This window comes from Stigmatopora nigra, chromosome 15 (genome assembly GCF_051989575.1).
Source record: "Stigmatopora nigra isolate UIUO_SnigA chromosome 15, RoL_Snig_1.1, whole genome shotgun sequence".
Taxonomy (NCBI): Eukaryota; Metazoa; Chordata; class Actinopteri; order Syngnathiformes; family Syngnathidae; genus Stigmatopora; species Stigmatopora nigra.
This window is the reverse complement of record NC_135522.1, coordinates 11,563,829-11,591,522: the sequence shown is the minus strand read 5'-3', so window position 1 is coordinate 11,591,522 and position 27,694 is coordinate 11,563,829. Positions and strand designations below refer to the sequence as shown.

At 40.8% G+C, this 27,694-nt stretch overlaps 2 protein-coding genes and 1 long non-coding RNA gene across 3 annotated transcripts in view; 1 reads left to right on the top strand and 2 right to left on the bottom strand.

The window, feature by feature from the left end:
- Positions 1–2,699: 2,699 nt before the first annotated feature.
- rdh8a (retinol dehydrogenase 8a) lies at positions 2,700–11,212 on the bottom strand. The gene is made up of 6 exons (XM_077735314.1): positions 10,909–11,212; positions 6,059–6,220; positions 3,658–3,837; positions 3,477–3,570; positions 3,168–3,351; positions 2,700–3,096 (listed from the first exon to the last, which is right to left on the bottom strand). The coding sequence occupies exons 1-6, from the start codon at positions 11,012–11,014 to the stop codon at positions 2,869–2,871; spliced, it is 954 nt and encodes a 317-aa protein (XP_077591440.1). The 5' UTR covers positions 11,015–11,212; the 3' UTR covers positions 2,700–2,868.
- A 4,498-nt stretch (positions 11,213–15,710) lies between these two features.
- LOC144209012 (uncharacterized) lies at positions 15,711–26,682 on the bottom strand. The gene is made up of 3 exons (XR_013328958.1): positions 26,518–26,682; positions 23,070–23,119; positions 15,711–15,773 (listed from the first exon to the last, which is right to left on the bottom strand). It is a non-coding gene; the product is annotated as an uncharacterized LOC144209012 (long non-coding RNA).
- col5a3a (collagen, type V, alpha 3a) overlaps positions 23,218–27,694 on the top strand; it is a 73,052-nt gene continuing 68,575 nt past the window's right edge. Inside the window, exon 1 of the mRNA XM_077735155.1 lies at positions 23,218–23,463. Coding sequence (XP_077591281.1) covers positions 23,388–23,463 — 76 coding nt within the window. The 5' untranslated portion in view covers positions 23,218–23,387. The remainder of the gene's footprint in view (positions 23,464–27,694) is intronic.

Genomic DNA, 27,694 nt, shown 5'->3' with positions numbered 1-27,694 from the left:
TCATCCTCAGCATGAATTTCGAAATTTCTAGGAACATTTTTATTTGGATAGCCTTGAATGTTTAAGAATGACACTAGAGATTCTTTAACATGACATATTAACTTGATACATTTAGGACATTTTGCTTTACGTAATAATGGATAAGTACATATTATATTATTGCATATTATACTTTAGTTGTGAGTAGGAGTGGTTGTCCGGTTCATTGCTTGCAACCAATTCAGGGTGTCCCCTGGCTGGTGCCCCTAGTTGACTGGGAAAGACTTCAGCATCCCTTGTCACCCTTGTGAGGATAAGCTTTGTGGATAATGAATGAAATTAAGTTGTGAATTATAGCTGTTCTAAAATCAGACATATTTATAACTATTTAGTTCATTGGCTGCCATGTTGTTGTTGTTGTTGTTGTTGCACTACAAGCGCCTGAGGATTGCCCTCAGATAGCGCTAGAGCTGCCACTGGAACGCGGATTATTTCATCCGGGGGGTAGTCGGAGGTGAGGGGCAGTCAAATGTCTCCGGCTGGATGAAAAACGTAGGGTGCCACGGTCCTTGTTGGCAGCTCTGAGTGGTATTTGTTGGAATTCGCAGGCCGCAGCGAGCGGCCTCTCAGGAGACACCACGTGAAGGTTTCCAACTTTGTCTCCCTTGGCTGCCATTGCCATTGATAGACAATCCTGATTTGCTTTAAATCAGGTACACACAATTACCACTTATACCATAAACTTAAAAAAAATAAAAGATCAGATCAACATTCTTGCTTCTATCCTTAATACTTCAATTTATGAGCCACTCCTTTAGTAGTCAGAATTATCTTATATATTTATTTTATTTTTGAAATGTCCAGTTTATTTTAAAGGAGAAATAAATACATATACTGGTATATTTTTTTCTAATTAATACAATAATTAATGTTACAAATAATGTAATTTTTTTAATGTTTATAATTTCCATTACTTGTATTATTATTTACATCATTTTAAAATAATTAACAGTAGATATTCACTTTTATAATTTATTATTATTTATATTGCATTTAAAATATGATTTGTATATATTTTAATAAGGAATTAACAAAAAAATGCAAATATTGATTAAAAAATGATTTTCTCTTTAAATATCATTTTTTTCCTAATAAATAAACAATTGCTTGCAAGCTTTCCTAGTCCAAATCATTTGAAGATGTCAAAAAAAGAATATTATAAAGAATATAAAAGGAAAAAGAATTGTCAAATTTCAAACCTCGTGAGGATAAGCGGCACAGCAAATGAAAAATTTAGTGACTTAAAGACTCTCTGGGGAAAAGGCTGTGAAATACTGCCATCTATCGCTCAAATGTGAATCTCACAGAGAAAAACTGGCACGTCTGAAAGTGACACGTGGATAAAACACAGGTTTACAACTCGTACGCTGCCTGTTAAAGGTAAATCAGATCTGTGTTTATTAAAACAAAACCATTAAGAAAATCATAAGATATGTGATCCACCCTATGGAAGTTTTCCCAAGTATAATGATAACACAGCAGTTATAAGCAACGTAATATATCAGGTGCCATGTAATGCTGTTTAACGCCTTAATGCTTGAGTTTACATTTAACAAATATGAAACTTCAGAGGAATACATTTGTACATATAAATTGTATTAATCAAACAACCTAAATATATAGAAATTTTGAAGAAAACAGCAAAAAATAAATAAAAAAAAAAAAGGGTGGACCAGTGGACAAATGGTTCTAGGTCCGGTACCAGTTCAGTACTCACTGTGTGGAGTTTTCATGTTCTCCCTGGGGTTTATCGTGGTACTCGGATTTTATCCCATATCCTAAAAACATGCCCGATAGGCTGGTTGTGCACTCTAAATTGCCCCTAGATATGAATGGTTGCCCATCTTGATGTGCCCTGCGATTGGCTGGCCACCAATTCAGGGTGTTATTTGGCTCGTTCCCATAGTTGGCTGGGATCAGCTCCAGCACACCCATGATCCTTGTGAGGATAAGCTGTTTGGTAAACGAAAAATGAATGTTTATATGCATGCAATATTTGCAATATTCTTTAAAGTATATTTGTTAAATGAAAATTCAAGCCTATACATATATATATATATATATATATATATATATATATATATATATATATATATATATATATATATATATATATATATATATATATATATATATATATATATATATATATATATATATATATATATATATATATATATATATATATATATATATATATATATATATATATATATATATATATATATATATATATATATATATATATATATATATATATATATGTATATATATATAAAAATAATGCAAGTATAAATTATTTTTACCATAATTACAATTTTTTTTCAACTTCATGCTCTTTTTTTCCACATCGACAAGTTGCCTGTGTGCAACAAATTACAGCCTTTGACGATGCTAGATGTCTTATCATGTGCCGTCCAATTGTCCTACTATCGATTGAAATGAGACGGTCACTAGTAGACTTTTTCAAAAACTCATTATTATTATTTTCTTTAAATTTAAAATATACTTTATGAGAGGGATCTCCCAAATCAAATGGACAGGACGTCTATCGTTGTCAGTGGTAGCCAACGAGTTAACCTCTATAAGATGATAAGATAATAAGTGATTTCTGGACAGCAGAAAACTCCCTAAATGTAATTTGAGCGGACAAAACACAGTCAAGTCAGATTATTTACTTTTGTGGACCACAAAAAATGATGCGGCGGGACAGATATGACCCAAGCGCCACCAGTTTGACACAGTTGCTCTACAATTACAAGTTGGATTCAAGTTCAAGTTACTTTTCCACCTCATTTACATCGGTAGAAGAGTGGGGTGGGGGCTTCCTCAATTAGGAGAAATGGTTCGTCTGCGCAGGCAGCTGCACGTCAGGCACTTGAGGATGCTCATGGTGAAGTGCATGAGAGGTCCCAAATTAAAGAGCAGGTTGTAGAAAGTGTTGACGGATAGGCCACCGGTCTCGTCGGCGTACTTCAAGGCCACGATGGGTGTGTACAAGCTGTTGGTCAGATTCCGGAAGCGGGGGCTGTTTGACTCGATCACTTTCTTAGTACACTGGGGGTAACAACAAGCAATATCAGGTCAGTTTTCTCACATCATCCCAAAAGTACAATGTTGTTACTCACTTTCGCTATGTCCTCTGGCGTCTGACCCATGGCTTTGAAAATATCGATCGACGAGGGCAGGTAAACGTCTTTAAAGTAACGAACAGTGTCAGCGTCAACCCCCGGATACTCCATCATGGCCACGTCTTCCATCATTTTTGTCTCAAACTCTGTGTGTACCGGGCCAGGTTCAATCATCGACAACCTGTTGCAGTACAAATGGATTGTGCTCCATGGTCATCCATAGTAGCTTATAAGTTAAAAATCAAACATTTTCAAGGATTTCTAGTGCCTGCACAAACCCTGTGTTCACCAGTAAGCTGACATTACCTGACGTTGAACTTCATTAGCTGCACAGCCATGCTTTCGCAAAAACCCTCCATAGCAAATTTGGAAGCAGTGTAGACGTCATTAAAAACAACTCCTGATGCATGACCACCAACAAAAAAAAATCAAATCAATCCATTGATGCTCCGATACCATGAAAATTCTGATTCCAGCAACAGCCTACCTTGAAGACCCATAACGCTGCTCATGACCACAATGTGGCCGGACTTCCTTTTCTTCATGTCTGGCATAACTTCTTTTATCATGCGCACGACGCCAAAGAAGTTGGTTTCAAACACCCTTTTCATTTCATCGATGCTGATGCTCTCCAAGGGTCCCAGCAAGCCCACACCTGCATTGTTAACTATCAGAGAGTACAATGATGTGAGAGTTATAAACAACAAATTGTTTTTATATCATCACTTCCCAATTCTAAAGAAAGATTTGACAATTTTAAGATGTGTAAACTTGCTTTCTCTATATAAAAGTTATGTTTAACAGAGACATGCTCCATTCCATAATTTTAAGATCCATCACCAGTGGGAGAACAACTACAGGTGACTTACAGCTTTTAGTCATCAGGTATTTCCAGTCAAACGCATAGAAGTCTGGAATACGATTCCAGCTCAAATAATTCACTGTACCACTTTGAACATTTTAAGATCAATCTAGACAGTGTAGCGCAACACTTTTAAAGTTATTAAAAAAGCGAATGGAAATAATATAGGTCTGTCAGCATTGAACTTAGACGTCTTCGCCCTAAACCCAAAATAGAGCTCGTTCAGCGGACTGAACAGATGAAGTCTCGGGGTCGCAGAGCTGATGATTGTCCGAGAATGGACCCTTTTGGGCGGCTAAGATGGCTGGACCCCGCGGAGGAGCAAAGTGGAAGTTTAATTTCGCCCAAAACAAAGAAAACAATAACAAGGAAGAATCTGGTCTTAGTACTTTAGGAAATAAGGTCCTGGAGATTGCTGACAACTTTTTGACACTTATTGTTCTTTGGCAACTTCTCGCTCGAAAGCAAACATTTAGGCAATCCTTCCGAACTGGCAATGAATGCAAATGATTTGAATTATCGGTTTTCTTCATTTATAAAACTCTTTTCCCCTTGGTATGGACCATCACACAGTCCCCGGTTTGTTTACAACAACGACCTGCCTAGCATCCAACCTGGCTGATAGAAACTTGTGCCGCAGGCTATGACGCAAAATCTTCGTTGACAGGAAGTGAAATATAATATTTATTCCATTCTTACATTTCTACAGCATTAGAAAGCATTAATATATTTTGTGTCATGTATGTCCTCCTATATAAACTACAGTGTTCCCTCGCTTATCGCGGTTAATGGGGACCCCCCGCAGTAGCTGCATTTCCGCGAAGTCGGCGTGCCCCTTCAAAAATGCTTAGAGAAACGTATAACACGTGCACAAAAGTACCACCAAGCAAAAACATCATAGTAGTCCGTATGGAGACTCTTCTGCAGTTTTTTTGCACGTAAGAAACATCGTTATTGGGAGTTGTGAACATTGTTTTTTTTGGGCGGTGAAGATGCGCCTGTAAACAGCCATAACGTCATCAATGCGATTCCTGAACTCTCACCATTTTATTGACCATTTCTTTGGCCTTTTTTGATGCAATTACTAATTCTTATTGAATATTTTGTTTCCACCTCTTGTAAAATGATGTAATTTCTAATTTTAACTTAATATCTTTACATGTTTTATTTTTATTTTTCCTGAAAAAAATCCGCGAAGCTCTGAGTCCGCGATAGATGAAGCGCGAAGTAGCGGGGGAACACTGTATATTAAAACAAAAACAAAAAATTCTACCCCATTTTCAAGCATTTTTGAAAAAGCTCCAGGGAGCCATTAGGGCAGCACCTCAGAACTGCAGTACCTATGGTTACCAACCCCCGGCCTCGGGATACCATGCAATACCCTCATAAAATCTGTTGAGTGCATTTTAGGGTGGGTCATAGTTTATTCCCATTACCATTAAATGTACAGTCCAGAAATGTAACACCTACATTGACAATTTAAGAACTGAATTACATGAATCTTAATTTTATGCTTTTTAAGCATACATGTGAACCCTATTTGAGTTTATTTTTTCTTTCATGGCCCACTGTATTTGATTGTGGCTAATTGATACTACCACAAGAGGTCAGTATAAAATAAGTGCGATGCAATGGCAGTAGGCTTTGACAAAGGCTTGGCAGTCTTGTGTAAGGAGGCAAAGGGGCTTTCAGGATTTGGACTTTGCTCAATATAGAAGCAGGCTTTAAACAGAAGCTTTATACATAAACCAACCCTTAGCAGATCTGAGTATAATTATGAACTTGTATGGTGCATTGTAATTAAAAAGGCACATTACATCTGCCACATTTCCCATCTTTCAACATGTTGTTACCACTACATTATCACAGAGAATTACTTTCTCTATTTCAGTGGCATTGACGTTGATTATGTGGCTTTTAAGAATTAAATGGCAGCCAATAAAAAATGTGAATGCTATCAGTGGTCTAAACAAATCCTTATCTGGTATTGTGTAGATATGATGTCAGGTGGGCTTGATTGACTCACTCAAGATATCAATATGGCGGTCATTCACACTGTTGATGCATTGCTTAACTGATTCCTCGCTACACACGTCAAGGGGCAGCAACACCAAATTCTTGCCGTAAGCGTCTCCTGCCGCCTCCACTAGTTTGATGTTCTTCTTCAGGTCCCGCATTGTTGCAATGACTTAAGGAGGGGAAACAAATACAAGTTATTTACATTTTTTGTTTTAGTCCTCATTAAATGGAGAGACAATGAGATTTAAGTTATACATTGTAAGAATACAAAATGAAACACAAATAATCATGAAATATATGTTGTAATTAACAGTAGTTAAGATATTTTACCTAACATAGCATAGTTTGGCTAAATCATAATATTAAGACGTTTCATGACTTCACATATTTTAAGTTTTACTAAGAGACGTAGGCACCCCCGCAGCTAAGTGGTTTGCGTGTTGGCCTCATAGTTCCAGGGTTGAGGGTTTGATCCCATGTTGAGTTTACACGTTCTCGCCGGGCTTGCGTGGGTTTTCTATGTGTACTCCCGTTTCATTCCACATCCCAAAAACATGCACGGTCGGCTGGTTGAACACTCTAAATTGCACCAAGGTATGGGTCTGAGTTTGCATGGCTGTCCGTCTCCTTGTGCCCTGCGTTTGGCTGACCACCAATTTGAGATGTCCCCACCTGGTGCCCATAGTTAGCTTGGATAAATTCCAGCTCCTGCCGCGACCCTATGTGAAGATAAGTGGTTCAGAAAATGAATGAATGAAGTACGAGACATAATTTCTATGAGATGCTTACTGTTTGAGTTTGATTTAGTGTGAGTTTGATTTGTGCATGTGATATGAGAACAAAAATATTACCATAAAGCTCTACAAAATCAAAAAAAAGAAACTTTAGATTATTAATTAGTTTTTGCTCAAAATATTAGGAATTCATTGTCCTCAGGCTATTTTTTATGGCATTAGTTCCAATCCATCTGCAGATGTTATGGCTGCTAATTAGCATTCCACTGACCTACAGTGACAGCGAGGTAGCAGATGAGACTTTGAGCCCTTTGATCTTTGAGGCCATCATTATGCAACTTCCTCAACAACTAAAAACAATAGTGGAGGAGTCAAAGTTCTTGCAACGAACATGCCTCACAGGATAGCTGACTTCATTTGAACTTTACACGCCTAAATTAGATTGCTATGACGAGGGTGATCACATGATTGTCAATGTCTAACAACTAAGTAGGGCTTTGTATGTTCTGCTGAGTCAACTGAGTGACGTTATCTAGTGGAAAACACTCCAGCAGAAAGCCAGTGAGCGGAGGTAAACAAGAAGTCTGCTTCATCTGATAAATGTCCAAGCGTCACCTCAATCGTCTGAGTAAATGTTAGTATTTGTTTTAGGTTTCTTACAACCGGCATTGTGGAGAAAAAAAAAGAAGAAAAAAACGATACACAATACATTGGTACCTCGACTTACGATCGTAATCCGTTCCGACACTCAGATCGTATGACAAGCATATCGTAACTCAAGCGGAGGTTTCCCATTGAAATGAGTTGAAAACAAATTAATTCGTTCCAACCCTCTAAAAACACGATATTGGATTGGAAAATAGGTTTTATTTCTTCTAATTCGCCAAATATTTAACAAAGTAATAAATAACGAGTGTTTTAAAAGTAATAAAATGTGTTTAATAGATGTAAAATTAGACGCATTTGGCAGAGTGGAGAGACAATGACACACACGGCAACAATCACATCAAATTGATTAGTCTGTTCATACTCATAAACTCATTTAAATACGCAACAGAATGACAATGATAATCGTGAATAATACTGAAAGAGTGGAGAAAAATTAACTGGATTTTCAGATTGGGGTACTATTTTGTAATGAAGCCTATTGAAGATATTCCTCTGTAACGCAAAGAGCGTCTGTGAGTACTTCGAGGATATCATGTCACAAAACGAATTAAGTCTAAATTTGCAAATTTGTGAAACCCTGTAGCACACCAAGAAATGTATGTTTGGCTGTGGAATGAACAAGTGGGCCATTGTTCTCCGGGGCTCCTGCAGGAATTACTGATGGGCCGTTTTAACATTCTTGTACCAACCACACTGTGTTGCCCTGTCTTTAGCCAACTAAGCACTGCTTTATGGCAATATTTAATCTTCTTTCTCAAAGGGCCTTAGGAAATTATTGGGTTACTTCCACTATTCAGAGGTCGAGCTCTCGAAAGAATGCCAAAGACCTTAAAATACCTCAAAGGAGATTGTGAATGTGCTTTCTTGCAATTTGTGGGGCAAGAAAAAAATATATTAAATAGTGTAACATTAGGAAACATGAATCAATTTTCATTTTTGTGCCTTTAAATAAATATATTAGAAAAACATAATGTCTGAAATTATAAAGGAAAAAAAGAGGCAGAAGTAATATTGTCAAGATACTAACATTTGAAACACAATATTGATAGTTAAATAAAACGTCTATACTACACGAATAAAACACTTAATTACTTCTTTTGTCATTATCTTTTGCCATATTTTTGGGGAATTTATGGCGCACATAATTTTTTTAAAAAAAAACAACAATATAATATAACATTGGCGGCCTGGTAGAGCGAGGGGTTAGCATGTCGGCCTCACAGCTCTGGGGTCCTGGGTTCAAATCCAGGTCACATGTGTGGAGCTTTCATGTTCTCCTGTGTGGCCTGTGTGGGTTTCCTCTGGGTACTCCAGTTTCCTCCCACATTCCAAAAACATGCATGGTAGGTTGATTGGATGCTCTAAATTACCCCTAGTTATGGATAGGAATGTGCATGGTTGTCTGTCTCTTTATGCCCTGTGATCAGCTGACCACCGATAAACGGGGTCCCCCGCCTCTGGCCCGGAGTCAGCTGGGAAAGGCTCCAGCACCCCCGTGACCCTAATGAGGATAAAGCGGTTCAGAAAATGGCTCTAGTTATGAGTGTCAACATGAATGGTTATCCATCTCCCAGTGCCGTTCAATTGGCTGGCCACCAATCTAGGGTGTCCCCTTGAGTGAGCCTGAAATAGGCTCCTGTGAAAGGATAAACGGTACAGAAAATGGAAGAAATATATTTATTTTTGCCAAATATTGACACTGGTTTCTTTGTGCCCTGCGATTGGCTGCCAACCGATTCAGGGTGTCCCCCACCTGTGGCCCGGAGTCAGCTGGGATATGCTCCAGCACCCCTGTGACCCTAATGAGGAGAAAGCGGTTCAGAAAATGAGATGAGATGAGATATTGACAATGCTTATGTATTAATTCTGATCGCACCTCACTCATTAGCAGTTGCTGAAGGCAACAACCTTCCAAAAAAATTGACACTGATGGTAGTGGTCATGTCTACCACTTCAAATGGATTGGATGCCAATGCTGTCAACAACAGCTTATGTATGAGTAAACAAAAATGACCAAGATAATTTTTGTTTGAACTGATGTTCATTGCTTTTAGTCCTCTCAGTTGATGTGAATTGGCTGCCCATCTCTACCCATGAGTTAACAATGTAACCAGTGGTGGGGATGGTGGACGTCCAAACCATTTGAACTGGGAGGAGGACAGCCAATTAACATTTGCCACCCTACTACTTCAAATGGATTGGACGTCCATTGCCGTCAACAGCAGCCAATGAGTTATGAACTATCACAATAATTTATGTTTTTCTCTCATCTCATTTTCTAAAGCGCTTTATCCTCACTAGGGTCGCCCATTGGGCCAGAGACATGGGACACCCTGAATTGGTGATCAGCCATTCGCAGGGCAAACAACCATTCACACTCACACTCGTACCTAGGGCCAATTTAGAGTGTCCAATTAGTCAACCATGCATGTCTTTGGAATGTGGGAGGAAACTGGGGTACCCGGAGAAAACCCATGCAGGCCTTGGAAAAAGATGCAAACTCCATACAGGTGGACCGACCTGGATTTGAACCCAGGTCCCCGACTGTGTCTTTGTGTCTTTTTCTACTCTAAAATTGTAAAAACATGACTGATTCTTAAGCATAGACTAGGGGTTGGGAACCTTTTTGAAAGAGAGCCATAAACAATTCCTATTTTCAAATGTTATTCCTTACTCACAAATTAAAATTCATAATACAGGGAAAAAAGCATGTTTTTTGTTATTTTTAACACTTTTAGATTACTTAAAGTATCTGAATTATTTTATAAACATTGTTACGCTGTTGATGGTCAATGAATATCAATGAGTTCAATGAGAGAATGGATGCAGAAGACTCTAATGGAAAACAAATCAATGCCACAGTGACGTTCCTGTTGTTGCGTTCGGGACTCGGCTCTCCCCTCACCGGTTTCCATACTTTAGCTCATAGCCATGTGCACCCATAAAAAGAGCCACATGTGGCTTCCGAGCCATCGGTCCCCTCCTACCCCTGGCATTGACTGTCATGAAGATAGAGAGGAGCTTGAGTGACATGAGCGTGGGGCACCATCCCACGCACCACTGAACTCTTCAAACAGAGCTGTGGGCGTCAGAGCGAGTCCCAGCTTGTAGTGGTCTCACACTTTGCCCCCTGCCTTTAAGCAGTGGTCACTGTGGGCCTATTAGAAACGTTTGTTCTGAATAAGTCACACGAAAGTTAAGTGACAAGCCTCCTTTTTTTTACGACGGTGCCTGGATTGCCACTTCCTTCGGGAAAGGGCTTTTTACATAATAATTCTTCATGGAGAACACAAAAAAGAGGGGTGACTTAAAAGTAGGTACGGATACCATATTTTAGATTGCGTAAAACGAGTCTCGATGGCACGGTTTAGCTCTTCGGGGTGGGACGAAAAATCTAACACGGACTCGGCTTTGCGAGTAAAAAAAAAGTAGAAGACAAGATGGAAAAGTTTACCATGGTAACGCTTCTTCTCATCTGTGGCCAACGCGACGGCGATTCTCAGGCCGATGCCGGAGGAGCAGCCGGTGATCAGTACAACTTTCTGGCCGCCGTTCGCCATGATGAGTGGGGCCGTGAGGGGCGCCGAGTAGCCGTCCAGCCTCGCGGTGCTCCTCCGGATGCTGTCGTTCACTCGGCCACTACTAGAAGCGGATTGCCTCGGCGGCCATGTGAGCGGCCAAATGCGGTCACATGCTCGCCGCGAAGTACGTGGCGTACGATTACGTTACAGTAATTCCTTAAAAAACAAATTAAAGGGGAGGGGGTCGGGGTGTGTGTATGTGCGCGTGACAGAAGGGGCAGTGCTTGGTGATTACAAAGCGGGACACAATGTGTCACTATTCTTTTTTTTTTTTTAACATTACAATAGCGACACTCGTTGTTTTAGTTTATAGGGGTATTTACGTCATGACAAATGCTTTCATGAGGGGTCCCTGACGCCTATCCCAGGTGAAAGGCAGACTACACCCGGGAAAGGTCGTCAGTCAGCCCTCGGGCATTCTGAGAGACAGACGACCATTCCGAATGGTCGTCTGTCTCTCAGAATGCCCGAGTATGTTGCGAATGCGAATGATTCGCATTCGCAACATACTGTCATCAGCGGGAATCGAGCCCATATTTGCCCGCACCGGAGTCAGGCGAGTGAAATTTCTTCCTTATGTTGAAATTCACTTGGTGAAGATTTAAAGAAACTATTTCTCAGTTTTTTCGGGACAAATCTTAATGCCTTAGGTCGTGCTGCTGTCTTGTGGTGAGAAGGGAAAGCACAGTTTCTGTGAACACATGCATTCAATGATCAAGTAGACATTGTGGACATTTTTTCTTTCATCTCATTTTCTGAACCACTTCATCCTCACCAGGGTCGCGGGGAGTGCTAGAGCATATCCAAGCTGCCTTCGGACACGAGGCGGGGGATACCCTGAATTGGTGGCCAGCCAATCGCAGGGCACAAGGAGACAAACAACCACGCACACATACATAGGGGCAATTTAGAGTGTCCAATCTGCCTACCATGCATGTCTTTGGAATGTGGGAGGAAAACCCATGCAGGCCCAAGGGGAACATGCAAACTCCACACAGGTGAACCAACTTGGATTTGAACCTAGGACCGTCACTATGGGTGCGACGCGCTAACCACTCGCCCATTGTGGACGTTAATAAAAAATGTAATCCGTTTAATCCATAAAGGAGTGAAACAAACTGAAGAAAATTTATTTTTCCGCTTTATCAACACCAACTCTCATTCATTCATTTTCTGTACTGCTGGGCACCAGGCGGGCGACAGCCTGACTTGGTGGCCATTCAATCATAAGGCATAAGGAGAAAGACAACCATTCTACACTTCACTTTAGAGTGTTCAACAATCCTAATTTGCATGTTTTTTTTCAGAGTACCAAACTTGACACAGTGCGGAGCTACCTGGGATCAAACCCCCAAGGCCAGCACTGTGAGGCTGATGCGCTAACCACTTGTACAATGTGATTCACAAACAGCCCTAAATTAACCAGAATTGACACAGAAATGCTCCAAAATCAACAGGAATTGACACAAAACAAACAATAAGTGAACCAAATCAATAATGGGTGACTCAACTCGGAAAAGGAAGGTCTGGACCTTAGATCAAACCCTTGATCTCAAAATTGTGAGGCCGATATGCTAACCCAGTGGTTGGCAACCCAAAATATTGACAGTCATAATGGATGAAAATGCAAACCTGGTGAGAATAGATGTTATGGCGACCAAGCTCTATAGTGGTTTTTGGACATCACAGGAAAAAATCGTCTGAAGTGCTGCGAGTGTTGTTTTTTAAAAACTGTTTTCTACAGCTGCTGTATACAAATGTATATATAGAAGAGTACAGCAAATATCTTCAGAAGGTAAATTACTGCACAAAATGACCGAATGATGTAAGCAATAAGGGTAGCAGCAACGGCTGAGCTTAGTAAAATTAAGAAAAAGTAAGTGAAATATTTTTGGTGACTTTGTTAGAAAAAAAAAATTAAAAAAAAAAAATAATATATATATATATATATATATATATATATATATATATATATATATATATATATATATATATATATATATATATATATATATATATATATATATATATATATATATACATATACATATACATATACATATATATATACATATATATATATATATATATATATATATATATATTTATATATATATATATATATATATATATATATATATATATATATATATATATATATATATATATATATATATATATATATATATATATATATATATATATATATATATATATATATATATATATATATATATATATATATATATATATATATATATATATATATATATATATATATATATATATATATATATATATATATATATTTGTATTCAATCCACATACATTTGAGCATCAACTTCAGAATTAATACATAAAAAATCTTATGAGGTATCCCAAAAGGTTTCCTCCTACTCCCCAGTGCACTTGAACTGACAGATACACAGAATAATTTATTATAATGAGAAAATGATTAATTTTGAATTGAAATTAATTTGAGTTTATCACTTGTTTATTACTGGTAGATGTTCAATCGGACGAGTGTTGAGTGTCAACAAATGCACATTCATTAGGTTTGCTGCCAACCTGCCCACTTTAGATGGATTGGATATCTAGTACAGTCAGTTCCGGCACCCCCTGCAACCCAAGTGAGCACAAGTGCTTCAGGAAATGAATGAATAAATGTAACTCCCAAAGAAATTTAAATGGTCAAGAAAAGATATCGCATAATGTACAAATCTTTAGACTATAAATTGCCATTTGAGAAGCCTACAACTCCTAACTAAAGTTCAAGATTCTATGTGGACGTATCTTAAACTTTTCAATAAGATTGCTTATACTTAAGATACGAGCTTACTGCGTTCTGGGACTGAGCTCTTATGTCGATTTACTCGTATCTCAAATCAACGTTTCCCATATAAATGAACTAAAAACAAATTAATTTGTCCCAACCCTCAGTAAAAAAACCAAAAACCGGATATTGGATTGGAAAAACATTTTATTTGTTCTAATTTGTCATTTATTAACAAATAACTAGTGGTTTTGATGTTGTATGGGTATTAAAATTACTAAATTTAGGCCAGGGAGATCATTCAAACTCTACACATGTGGACGGACCTGGCTTTGAACCCAGTTCCACCAGTGTGAGGCCGATGTCCTAACCACTCAAACACCGGGCTGCCCTATTTATACATAGTGTATAATTAATTCATATACTATCAACAGCACTGAAAATTATTTTAGAATTTTAAGATGTGCTGGGAATCTCTGGGTGGTGTATAGGTTCAATTGCCTGACTTTGGTTGCGGGCAGGCGTGGGCTCGATTCCCGCTGGTGGCTGTATGATTGTAAGTGCCGTTTGTCTCTCAGTGTTCCCTACGGCTGACTGGCAACCAGTCTCGGGCGTAGTCTGCCTTTTGCCCGAGGTGAGCTAGGCTCCATCCAGCAAGCCCAGTAACCCTTTCGAGAATGGATGCACGGTATGGAAGATGAATAATAAATGAATGTGATAGGATCACAATAAAGATTATCTCACAATATCATGATACAACATCTCTTTCATTTAAACTGGGAGGCCTTGTTGTCAATACTTGTCCAGATCATTTTGACTGGATAGATTTACTAGACAAGAAAATTGGATGTCTAGTGGTGTCTATGGCAGCCAATTACTTATCATCAACACAGTGGTTAATGCTGATTCCTTAAAAACATATATACCATATCGACAACCTCATGGATTTAAAGCGATCTCTCTACTCCTCTATTGTTTATATTAGAAAGGCTTTATGACTGTGGAACTGTTTTCCCAAAAAAGAAAGTGCTTCTAAATGAAGGATGTTCATCCTCTAAGTTGAACTTTACTTGCACAGTATAACATTAGCAATCATTTGATTTATGAAACATGACAGGCTGCTAGCAGGGGAACGAATAAATAGCTCCTCTGGTATACATTTGTTGTGGACTTGGCAAATAAATTAGGCCCAAGTTGGACTAATGTACACAGCAAAAGAATTTCTCATCCGCCACACAGACTGCCCACTAGACATTGTTAACTATCTGCTAAAAGCTGCTAGGAATTCCCGCATAAGGATGGCTGAAAGAAGGGAGGCCACTCTGGGAGGTTGACGGTCCTTCTGTTTACATGCCAGGTCAGTTGCACTATGTGATATGGTTGCCAAAACGGATCACTAAAAATGTGGCCATTTGTATTTGAGGAGAAATTCATAGATGGATCTCAAATGTTCTAACAGATTTAGGGTGGTAACACCTGACAATAACAATTATCTCGCTATAGAGCAATTGACGGGTGAGGAAATATGGCTGATTTTCTACACTACTTCCATTAAATTTAAGACAGATAATAAAGAGTAAAGCCTTTTTCAGATTGGGAAATTGTGTTTATTTTTGGCGACATAATAGTAAAATTGTTTGTAACATTTCCCTCTCATTTCGGAGGTCAAAGAATCAATCACAGGTGGGTTTCACACTTTCTGTCGCAAACGCAGCACAGATCTGGCCCCACTCCTTATAAATTGAATACGCGTAGACAGGGCCCAGTCCTTCAAATTCCTGGGGGTCCACGTCAGGAACAAGCAGTCCTGGTCTACCAACACCACGGTATTGGTGAAGAAGGCCCAGAAAATGTGTCATTTCCTGAGGGTACTCTGGAGGAACAACTTGGACACTAAGCTTCTGGTAACCTTCTGTAGAGCCACTGTGGAGAGCATCCTGGCATACTGCATTACAGCGTGCTACGCTGTAAACACAGTAGCAGACAGAAAGGCTATGCATTGAGTGATCAACATGGCCCTGAAGATCATCGGCTGCTCTCTGCCCTCACTGGATGACATTGCCAGCCTTCGCTACCTCAGCAGAGCTGGGAACATTGTCAGGCACCCATACCACTATGGTCGTAACGTGTTCCAGCTGCTGCCCTCTGGCAGACGCTACAGGTCTCACATAGCATGGACAAATAGACGTAGTTTTTTTCATCCATCAGTCCATCAGGACTCTGAACATGTGTTAGCACGAGACACAATCCCTTCTGTGCAATAACTTCAGGGTGTGCAATAACAATGTGCAATATCTTAGATTGTGCAATATTCTAGAATTTACGTTAACAGGATGTGACTTTATATTTTTATATCACTTATCTATGTTATTTTCCTGAGAAAACGCACTTCTAGGAGTAGCACCAACAATTTCGTTAACGCAGCTGTGTATGATGACAATAAAGGCTTTTGATTGATTTGATTGGCCAGTTTCTCTGCTGCGTGTATGTAAGAACCAGTCTCCTGACATATAGTGTCAGTTCGTCTCTGAAATAATCTGTTCCTGGTCACTGGCCTCCTTTGACCGAACTTCACCTTAGATGTGACCTTAACCGAACCTGCTCTTCCGACAGCTCGCCTACTTATGAACTCAGTTCCTTTGTCAGCTGCTGGCCCATGTCTCAAGTAACAGTTGGTGTTTTTGGTTGCATTTGGCTCCACTGCCCCATTCCTGCTAATTTTTCTCACTGTCATGGAGAATCTGACAAAAATGTTTTTTCCTCACAGACTAGGAGAATATTTACTTGTAAATAAAGGACAGAAACACTATTTTATTGCAACTTTCTTATCAACAAATATAAATATAATCTTTCTTATCTCGTTGTCTGCCATCGACAATTTTTGAAGGACCATTGATGGCGTTATTAGATGTCCAGTCCGTGTTGAGTGAATTGGACCTGTGGCGCCAGCAATGGGTTCCATTTAGTAAAATATTTAACATTTGGAACCAGACGAGAGTGGTTAGCATGCCGGCCTCATAGTTCTGGGATCAAGGGTTAGATTCCAGGCCGGTACCTTCCTATAGGGAGTTTGCATGTTCTCCATGGGATTGCGTAGATTTTCTCCAGGAATCCTCCTAAATCACAAATACATGCAAGGTAGGCTGGTTGAACTCTCTAATTTGCCCCTAGGTATGTATGAGTGTGAATGGTTGTTCGCCTTTGTTTGATCGGTTTGATTGGATGACTATAAATTCAGAGTTTCCCCTGCCTGGTGCCCGAAGTTAGCTGGGAGTAGCCCCCGTACCTCCACCACCCTTATGAGGAGAAGCAGTCTGCAAAATGAATGAATTTCAACCTTTTCATTGCAGCCAGGCATCACCCGTCTTTTGAACACACCACATCATTTGATCAGTGAGCTGAGTCATAGACCATTTTCCCCACTCTATGGTGAAGAAAATGCATGATGACATGAATACTGAAGCCTTGTTTTGATTTGCAGACTTACAATGGGGTATATTGTGCACATGTTGAGAGCTGACTAGCAAGTATCTAAGGAATTACAGCCAAGACTTTACTAGTATCACACTGATTCCAATACTAGTGTTAGTATCAATACTATAGCACTAATATTACATAACTGATATCTGGCAGTGCTAGCAAATAAACTGCTGATGCCGTGTACTGTGTACTTTTGAGCTTTTTACAATTTATTTGAAGTGCAAGGGTGGCTGTCATGGTCTGTTGCCTCCAATGACGTGTCTTTTCAGCAGCTGATTAAGCCAACGAGATGGGGCAGCATCAGCAAACCTGCAGCTGATTGACACATCCGGTATTTAAGGACACCTGCTACAGCTGGCGGATTGTGGGAGTATTGCGTGCCTTACCACTCTGCTTGTCTAATGCTGTCACTACCAGCCAATGGGATAAAACCCTGTCTGACCTATTAATTTTTATTAATTACTCCACATTAAAGTAAGCATGCAGTAATTTGTTAATAATACAGGAGTACAGGGGAGTCATCACAGCCTTTGTTGACTGGTGGAGGCAAAACCACCTCTACATCAACACCAGTAAGACAAAGGAAATGGTCATCGACTTTTGGAGATATCCTCAACAGACCACTCAGATGAACATCCAGGGTACAGACATTGAAATCGTGGAGAGTTTTAAGTACCTGGGTGTTCACCTCAACAACAAACTAGACTAGACTGTTCCTCAAACATAGATTGGATTGGATTGGATAACTTTATTCATCCCGTAATCGGGAAATTTCTTTGTTGCAATAGGAAGAGGGTGAGGATGCAGGAATAGGAAAGGCATTATACACAAATAGGTACTTAATAGTAAGTTAATAAATAAATACATGAATAAATATATAAATAGGTAACTGTGTTGCTGAGATATATATATACATACACATACATATATATAGAAGCACATCTATACTGTATCCGAATTCAGGAGGTCCTAACCCACAGCCTTTTTTAAGTTAAAGAGCCTGACGGCTGATGGGAGGAAGGATCTGCGGAAGCGCTCCTTCCTGCAGTGAGGGTACCGCAGTCTACTGCTAAAGGAGCTTCGAAGGGACTCCACCGACTCGTGCAGGGGGTGGGAGGTGCTGTCCATGATGGACCTCATCCTGGTCAGCATCCTCCGTTCTCCCACTTCCTCCACAGAGTCCAAAGGACAGCTCAGAACAGAGCTGGCCCTCCTGATCAGCTTGTTCAGCCTGTTCCTGTCCCTCTCCGTGCTCCCACTTCCCCAACAGACCACTGCATAAAACACAGTAGATGCCACCACAGTGTCATAGAAGGACCTCAACAGTGACCTGCACACACCAAAGGACCGTAGGCTCCTCAACAGGTAGAGGCGGCTCTGGCCCCTTCTGTACAGGGCATCTATTTTTGTGGACCAGTCTAGTTTGCTGTTGGGGTGAACACCCAGGTACTTCAAGTTCTCCACGATTTCAATGTCTTTACCCTGGATGTTCACCCGAGTGGTCTGTTGAGGTGTCCTCCGAAAGTCAACGACCATTTCCTTTGTCTTACTGGTGTTGATGTGCAGGTGGTTTTGCCTACACCAGTCGACAAAGGCTGTGATGACTCCCCTGTACTCCAGGTCGTTCCCGTCAGTCACTCGTCCAACAATGGCGGTGTCATCGGAGAATTTCTGGAGGTGGCAGGTGTCTGTATTATGTTTAAAGTCTGACGTGTAGAGGGAGAAGAGGAGTGGGGAAAGCACTGTGCCTTGTGGGGCCCCCGTGCTGCAAGTTACCACATCAGACGTACAGTCCTGGAGTCTCACATATTGTGGTCTGTTGGTGAGGAAGTCGATGATCCATGCAGCTAGGTGGTTCCTTACTCCAGCCACCTCCAGTTTCCCTCTCAGAAGGACCGGCTGAATGGTGCTGAATGCACTGGAGAGGTCAAAAAACATCATTCTCACCGTGCTTCCCGAGTTCTCCAGGTGTGAAAGAGACCTGTGCATCAGGTAGGTGGTAGCATCTTCCACACCAATGCCTGGACAATAGGCGAACTGCAGAGGGTCCAGCTCTGCATTCATCAGGGGGCTCAGGTGGTTGAGGATGATCCTCTCCAGTGTCTTGATCAGGTGAGAGGTTAGTGCTACCGGCCTGAAGTGGTTTGGCTCCCTGGGGTTCGCAGTCTTTGGGACTGGGACCACGTAGGAAGTTTTCCACAAGGTGGGGACCTTCTGCAGACTGAGGCTGAGGTTGAAAATATGCAGAATCACTGTGCCAAGCTGATCCGCACACTCTCTCAGTAGTCTGGAGCTGAGGCCGTCCGGACCGGTAGCCTTCCTTGCCTCGATCTTCTTTAGTTGTTTTGTCACCTGATCGACAGTGATGCAGAGACCGGTGGAAGAGGGGGAGGAAGAGGGGGAGGAAGAGGAGAACGAGGGGGTAGAGTTGCTTCTGGTCTGGGGGGTCAGGGGAGCAGGGGCAGAGCTGAATCTGTTAAAGAACTGATTCAGTTCATTGGCCCACTCCCCGTCTCCGGACTCCGGGCCTCTCCCACTGTTGCCTCCATGGCCCGAGATGGTCTTCAAGCTCCTCCAGACCTCTTTGGTGTTGCCTCTTTGGAGTTGCTTCTCTAGCTTCCTCCTGTAGCTGGTCTTTCCCCTCCTTATTTCTCTCTTCAGCTCCTTCTGGACCGTTTTGAGACTCTCCTTCTCCCCAGACCTAAAAGCCCTCTTCTTCTTGTTCAGGAGGGCCCTTAGATCCCTGGTGACCCACGGCTTATTGTTGGAGTAACAACGGACCTTCTTGGAGGGTACGATGTTCTCCACACAGAAGTTAATGTAATCTGTGATGCAGTGGGTCAAGCTGTCGATGTCTTCCCCATGTGGTTTGCACAGCACCTCCCAGTCGGTTGTCTCAAAACAGTCCCTCAGTACCATGCTGGTCTCCTCGGTCCATCTTTGTATGATCCTCGTGGTAGGTTTTATTTTCCTCACCGTAGGGATGTAGGTGGGGATCAGATGGACCAGGTTGTGGTCTGAGCGGCCCAGTGGGGGAAGGGGGGCTGAGCTGTATGCCTCCTTTGTGTTGGCATACAGGAGGTCCAGAGTTTTTTGTTCCCTGGTGCAGCACTTCACATACTGAGTGAAGGTGGGGAGAGTTGAAGTCAAGGGAGCATGGTTAAAATCACCGGAGATAAGAAGGAGAGACTGGGGGTTTGACGTCTGTAGCCGGGACAGAGTAGTGTGGAGCAGCTCACGAGCCACTGCTGCATCGGCCGAAGGAGGTATATACACAGTTATTATGATGACGTGCGAGAACTCCCGGGGGATGTAAAACGGCCTGATGCTAACAGCTACTAGCTCGATATCTCGAGTGCAAAATTGCTCCTTCACAGTAATATGCCCAGGACTGCACCATCTACTGTTAATAAAGACAGCTAGTCCCCCACCTTTCTTCCTACCGCTCTCCTCAGCGTCCCTGTCCGCCCTCACCAGCTGAAAGCCATCCAAGGAGATGAGAGAGTCTGGTATTCGCTCATCCAGCCAGGTCTCCGTGAAGCAGATAATGCAGGCGCTCCGATATTGTCCTTGTTGTTTGGTCAGCACCGTTAGCTCTTCCATCTTGTTGGGGAGAGATCTTACGTTCCCCATAATAATAGATGGAATGCTGGGTCTGAAGCGTTGCTTTTTCTCCTGACATTTTCGTCCGGCTCTGCATCCTCTTCTCTTCCTCTTTAACTCAGCGGGGAGGTCCAAGTCCAGGGGAATCCCGGTGTTGCGTAGCGCTAACAGTTGATCCTTCGTGTAAAGCAGCGTAGGCATGGCTGGGTGGGTCAAAATAGTCTCCAAAATTTTGAAATTTGAATTTGAAAAGATGGACTAAACTAGTAGATCAAAGACTGCCTCTCGCACAGCTTGAGTCTTGGAGTAGAGTCTTGAAAGTAAAGTCCCAAAACATTAAAGTATCGAATATAATATATAAATTGAAGTAACAACTAAAGTCTTAAGAGACAATAAAAACATAAAATAAAGGAAAAATCCGTAAAAAAACCTGTACAAACACAGAATTCGAGTGAGGGTTTAGGGAGCTATTGCAACAAGCAGCCGCTTTGATATATATATATATATATATATATATATATATATATATATATATATATATATATATATATATATATATATATATATATATATATATATATATATATATATATATATATATATATATATATATATATATATATATATATTTCAGCAACACGCTTATTTATATATTTATTCATGTATTTATTTATTAAGTTATTTATTACCTATCTATTTATATCTAAAATGCCTTTCCTTATTTCTGCATCCTCACCCTCTTTCCACTGTGACAACGAAATTTCCTGAAAACGGTATGAATAAAGTCATGCAATCCAATCCAATATAAAATAGTCTAGAATGAAAATGCATAATTATGTCTCAAGACACTACAGTAGAACACTAGACTTGGTGTCACCACAGGGGGTACCTTACTGGATTTGATAGATTTCTACCGAGTGACATAAAAGGTGGATGGCCTCTACGCACACTGAGTGCTCTTCTATTTAGTTTTATTACTTCACTCGTGTGGCAGCCAGCATTGTAGTTTTTTATAAATCAGAAAATGTTTAATGCGTATTGCATAGGAAATGGGAGCAAAGCAAACACTGGCAATATAAACCTCAATTTTTTTTCTAGTTGTCCAAATGGCGAACTCAGTGAAGTGAGCACATAGAAAGAAGTGAAGCAACTGCTAGATATCCTATTCTCTCATTCTGATCGCAACATTTTACCATTGACTGCTTTGACCAAATGACGTGTAGCCAATGAATTTGTTTTTTGGCTAAATTATAGTTAAATACATTACATTAATTTTAGTTTCACCTACCTCACTTGTAGAGCCTCATCTCATTTCATTGCATCTATATTTTATCCTCATTAGGGTCACCTGGGGGTCTTGGAGCCAATCCCAGCTGTCTCTGGGCCAAAGGTGGGGGACTTAATTGGTGGCCACCCAATCAGGGCATACGGAGATGGACAACCATGCACACCCATACCTAGGGGCAATTTAGCGTGTCCACTCAGCCCACTTTGCATGTTTTATGGAATGTGGGAGGCACCAGAGTACCGAGAGGAAACCCACAGAAGCCCACGGAGAACATGCAAACTCCACACTGATCACCTTGCAGAGGTGGCGTGCAAATATAAAATATAGATTTAGCATTCAGGTCATTCGATTTGAATGGAGCCCAAGATGCTTATGTGCTGGGTTCTCATTTGGGCTCTCAGTCCCGGGTGTATTTTATGGTGCTTCAAAATCTGGTTTGAACTTGACCCACTTTCAATTTTGTATGCTATGATACAAGCTCGTCAGCCTCATAGTGGGGGATCTGGGTTCAAATCCAGGTTGGTCCACGAGTGTGGAGTTTGCATATCTTTTCCGGGCCTACGTGCGTTTTCTCCAGGTCCTCTGGTTTCCCACCACGTTCCAAAGACAAGCATGGTAGCCTGATTGGACACATAATTGCTCCTAAGTATGAGTGTGAGCATTGATGGTTGTCTCCTTGTGCCCTACGATTGGCTGGCCACCAATTCAGGGTGTGTCCCCCATCCCCCCCTAGATTCTATTTTTAAAATAGTGTGTATAAATTTGTAATAGTGGGACTTTAACATGACAAATTGAATACCATCAGATTACATGAACAAATATATCAGCATAGCTCACTGTGGAAAATGAGCATTATATAAAAAAAGTAGACAACATATTCCGGGGATTACCGGTGGGTCTTCCTCCAAGCTTGGAAACCTTGCTTCTCCAAGACGCCCATCTTAAGTAGGAGGAGCAAGAGGAAGAGGAAGGGAGCCGAGGGAGGGAGTGATGGCGAGAAGGAGAAATTGAATGAGAAGCCTTGGAAAGACAAGTCACCGCAACAAAATCTCTCAAACAGTCCAGCCAGGAGAAGCACCAACTGGCTGTTTTTATTTTCCTTAAACTGGCCCATACAGCGATGTTTTTTAGTGCCTGAAAGTTGTGGAACTTTTTGCAGCAACAGGTTTTGGTAGAAGAGGGCAGTGGAGACCCTCAAAATTGAAAATATGGACCACGTTTTAAAGAATGGGAACATAGGATTACTCACTTTCATTCTACTGAACCTCACCATCACTATAGCTGGTAAGGAACAGTTTTACTCATTGGCTGCCAGTGATGGCGATAAGTCAAAATAGAAAGATCAGAGAAGAAATTCTATAACTTTTTACCCTATTTAAATCACATTTTCAGAAAGAATTATGACATTTTGGGGCATAAAGCTAAAAACATTATAAATATACAAAACATTTCACAGATATTAGGTCAAAAGTCAAAGATCATAACGTCCTCTCTCTTAAAACCTTGTTGTAGAATCAAAATTGTTTGGTCTTTAAGTTTGATCTAAGTTTAAATTGATAGACAACTAAAGAATGTGCATGATTAAATAATTGGCTGACATTGCTGGCGCTAGACATCAAATCCTTTGGGTGGGTTGGCAACAAATGAGCATTCGTTAATTCGCTGCCACCCTTCCAGTTTAAATGGATTGGACATATCCTAGTGAAAAACTCAGAATATGAATTTCTCTTTTACAAGCGATGGGATTGGGCATCTATACATTCCTGATTGGTAGTGAAATAATTTAATAATATTTTAGGGAACTCTTAAGACGATGCAGAAGTTCTTGGTTTGGGTAATACTCATGCTCACGCAACGCTATGACGTAATGCTGGCGTGTGCTTGCGAGCAGTGTCGCTTAACTGTGAAAGAGTTTCACGTTGGCTTGCGAAGGAGGTGAACAACTGGCTTAAAGAGAGTAGATTAAAATTCCTGGCATGGTTCTGTTGCACGCTCACACACACTAGAAAATTGCCGCACTTCAAGTTAACTTGGATGTTATATAGCATTCTCAGTCATATCTTTTGGTTATAATTGAGACATAAGAGAATTTAAATGTTAGGCTGCAACCGTTTGTGTTATTTTGAATCTGGTAACTGACTATTTTTAATTGTTTACTTTTTAAATTAAAACATTGTTTTTTCTTAAAAAGGAAGACATTATTTGAAAACATACTTTTCAATTTTAAAAAGCAAAAGGGAAAAAAAGCGGTGAATATTCCCTTCTTATGTGTAGGCTATGATTTTTTATTTTATTTTAAATTAAAATAAAGACAGTCGTCTCGTGGTGTAAAGGTTCATTCGCCTGATTTCGGTGCGGGCAAGCGTGGGGTTGATTCCCGCTGATGGTGGTATGATTGTGAGTGCATGGTGATGGTCCTTTGTCTCTGTGAGTGCCCTATGGCTAACTGGCGACCAGTCTATGGGAGTCTGCCTTTCGCCCAAAGTCAGCTAAGTTAGGCACCAGCAACCTCTGCAAGGCTTTCAAAGATGTGTGTTATGGAAGATTAATGAATGAAAAAAAAACTGATTTTTGTAGAACTCAATTTTCTTTAAATTAAATTGTATTGAGAAACACAATAAAGCGGGGCCCGGCGGGTGATTGGTTAGCACTTCGGTCTCACAGTGGGGGACCTGAGTTCAAATCAAGGTTGGTCCACCTGAGTGGAGTTTGCATGTTCTCCCGGGCCAGCGTGGGTTTTCTTGAGGATGGGCGGCATGGAAGATGAATGAATGAATGATTGTCCATAGCTCAAAGGCTGCCATTGATGTCAACACGTATCCAATCCAATTTGACTGGGGAGCCTGGCAGCATTGTTCGGAAAAAAAAGAAACGAAAATCACAAAATCAAGATGCAACAAAAATATTTGGCAGAATATATCATTACACTATAATTTGAGAAAACAGTCCCAATAATGAATAGGAAGTTACCTAGAAATTCCCCAAAATTAATAGGAGATAACCTCCCATTCATTCATTCATTTCCTGAACCGCTTTATCCTCACTAGGGTCACGTTGGATGCTAGAGGCTATCCCAGCTGATTTTTGGGCACAAGGCGGGGGACACTGAATTGGTGGCAAACTGATCACAGGGCACGAGGAGACAGACAACTATTCACACTCACATTCATACAAGGGCGATTTAGAGTGTCCAACCAGCCTACCATGCATGTCTTTAGAATGGGAGAGGGAACCGGAGTACCCGGAAGAAACCCAAGGAGGTCTGGGGAGAACATGCAAACTCAACAAAGGTGAACCGTCCTGGATTTGAACCCGGACACCGCAGAACTTTGAGGGCGACGCGCTAACCACTCGGCCGCCGGGTACCCGGTAACTTCCCAATGCCCCCAAATTAACAGGAACCAACATGGGGAATTCTAGTTGTTTTCTTATTAATTTTTATTGAGTTGAAAAAGGCCTACCATTGGCTGGTCACCAATCTAGACCCTTGTCTGTTGGGGTTAGGGTTAGGTCAGGGGTGGGCAAACTTTTCAGCCCGAGGGCCACATTGACTTTAAAAATTTGACAGATGGGCCGATTAAGCACAAGATATGATACATATAATAAACTGCATCCGTTAACAGTACATATGAAACAGAAACAGAAAAAAAGGACTAAAGTATTAACATACTCATCATTAAAGTCAAAAGTATAAAGTACAATGTAAAGTAAAAAGGAATGTATTAAGAAATATTAAAATGTAATTTAAAAAAAGATGGAGGGGCTGTAAAACACGAAAAACGAATAATAGTGGACAGAACTACTGCCACTGGCTTTCGCGTGACGGCGCCATTTTGGGGGAAAAAAACATTATTTGGACAACGTCGGCGGGCCGAATTAAAACGCCTCGCGGGCCGGATGTGGCCCGCGGGCCGTAGTTTGCCCATGGCTGGGTTAGGTTATAGCACACTCTTGTTTGTATAGGTGGTCATAGAAAATGGTACTTCCACTCTGTTTATTCCAGAAGAGATTTCGTTACTCGATTTTTCATAATTACAGACATTATACATTTAATTAGCATAATTTGTTCTGTGATCTTTAATATTAACCCCTAAAACTCTTCACAATGTTAAAATTATACAAATTTAGTATGAAATGTGTGTACAATTGTATGTATATATGCAAAAAGAGAGAAAAAATAAGAACATTTATGAATCCATCAAAAGGAATAAGAAATACAAAAGCATTTTCCAAGCAGCACTACATAAATGTAAACAACCTAAAATTATGTTATGCACTCAAAAAAACTCAAGAAACTATTAGTAACAAGGTTCGAAGGCACACGAATCATGAGCTCACCGCTGACCGGAGCTGCTCCGCTACTTCGGGTCACCTTTGGTGTCTGCCGCAAGTGCACCACTTTCAGTCTGGGCTGGCACCGTGCTCCCATGTCAGACCCGTCACTTTCAGTCTGGGCTGGCACCGTGCTCCCCTGTCAGACCCGTTGGCCGCTATCTCAAACAAGCTGGCTCTAGTGTCCCCCTACTGCATGCCAACTTTGGTTTCAGCATCACGGAGATGCAGCTTCCTTCTAGCCAACAGGAGGCAGCCGTGGTCTTAGATGATGATCAATAATAAAGCTACTCTACCACGACAATATGGAAAAAATACAAGGTGTAATCATGTTTCGGGGATATTTGATTTTGTTTCATGTTTTGTAACTTGGACATTTTTTTCATGTTTTTCCCATTGAGGCTTTTCATAAGATGAATATTTCGCATGTAGACGCATTCATTAGTAGAGGTACCACTGTACTCTAAGGTTGATAGGTTCTTCCCCCATTGTAATTAACTAATTCCCTGTTGTTATCAAAATATGTCCAATTAATCTCAGATGAGAGTAGTGGCAGCAAATTTAGATGTTTTAGTTCCATGGACAGTTCTAGACATCCAATCTCTTTTGACTGGGAGGGTTGAATGAATGTTCATGCTGCCAAAGATGCTAAAACAGGATCATATGGCACCTATAACAGGTGTAGCCACATTTGTTTTAAGCACCGTCACAGCCAATGTTTTAAAAGTCTTAGTAGACCGATATTTAAAATCTTATCGCACACTTGGCGGTCGTCTGGTCGGCCCATGAGGAGGCGCCGAGCTGGCCAGTCCGGCTATCATCCAGTCCAGCCCTTGAGGAAGTGGCCACGCCAGAAAATGATCGCAAAAACAATCAAGACTTAAACAACTAATAAATATCTGGGTAAAGTGACAAACCAAGGATTGAAACAAACAAACTGAAACCAGGGGTGGAATAAATAGTCCCCGAGGGATGCTGTGGGTGGAGTTTTTGTTCCAACCGATCCAGCACAGACTTTTTGATCAATGAGATTTTTGCAAAAAACAAGAAGCATCTGACTGCAATCCACTGACTGCACTTGTAGGACACCAGATTGGTGAAACGGTGTCCTCTTTATGGGTTGGAAAGAAAACCCGAACTCACTGTTGCCCTTTGTGGAATAGTTTGCCTACCCTTGAACTTA

Coding starts and splice junctions, on each gene's coding strand:
- rdh8a (XM_077735314.1), bottom strand. CDS start 11,014: ATGGCGAACGGCGGCCAGAAAGTTGTACTGATCACCGGCTGCTCCTCC. Junction 3,352..3,476: donor CTAATGAAGTTCAACGTCAG/GTAATGTCAGCT, acceptor GTACTGCAACAG/GTTGTCGATGATTGAACCTG. Junction 3,097..3,167: donor CGCCAGAGGACATAGCGAAA/GTGAGTAACAAC, acceptor TGTTACCCCCAG/TGTACTAAGAAAGTGATCGA.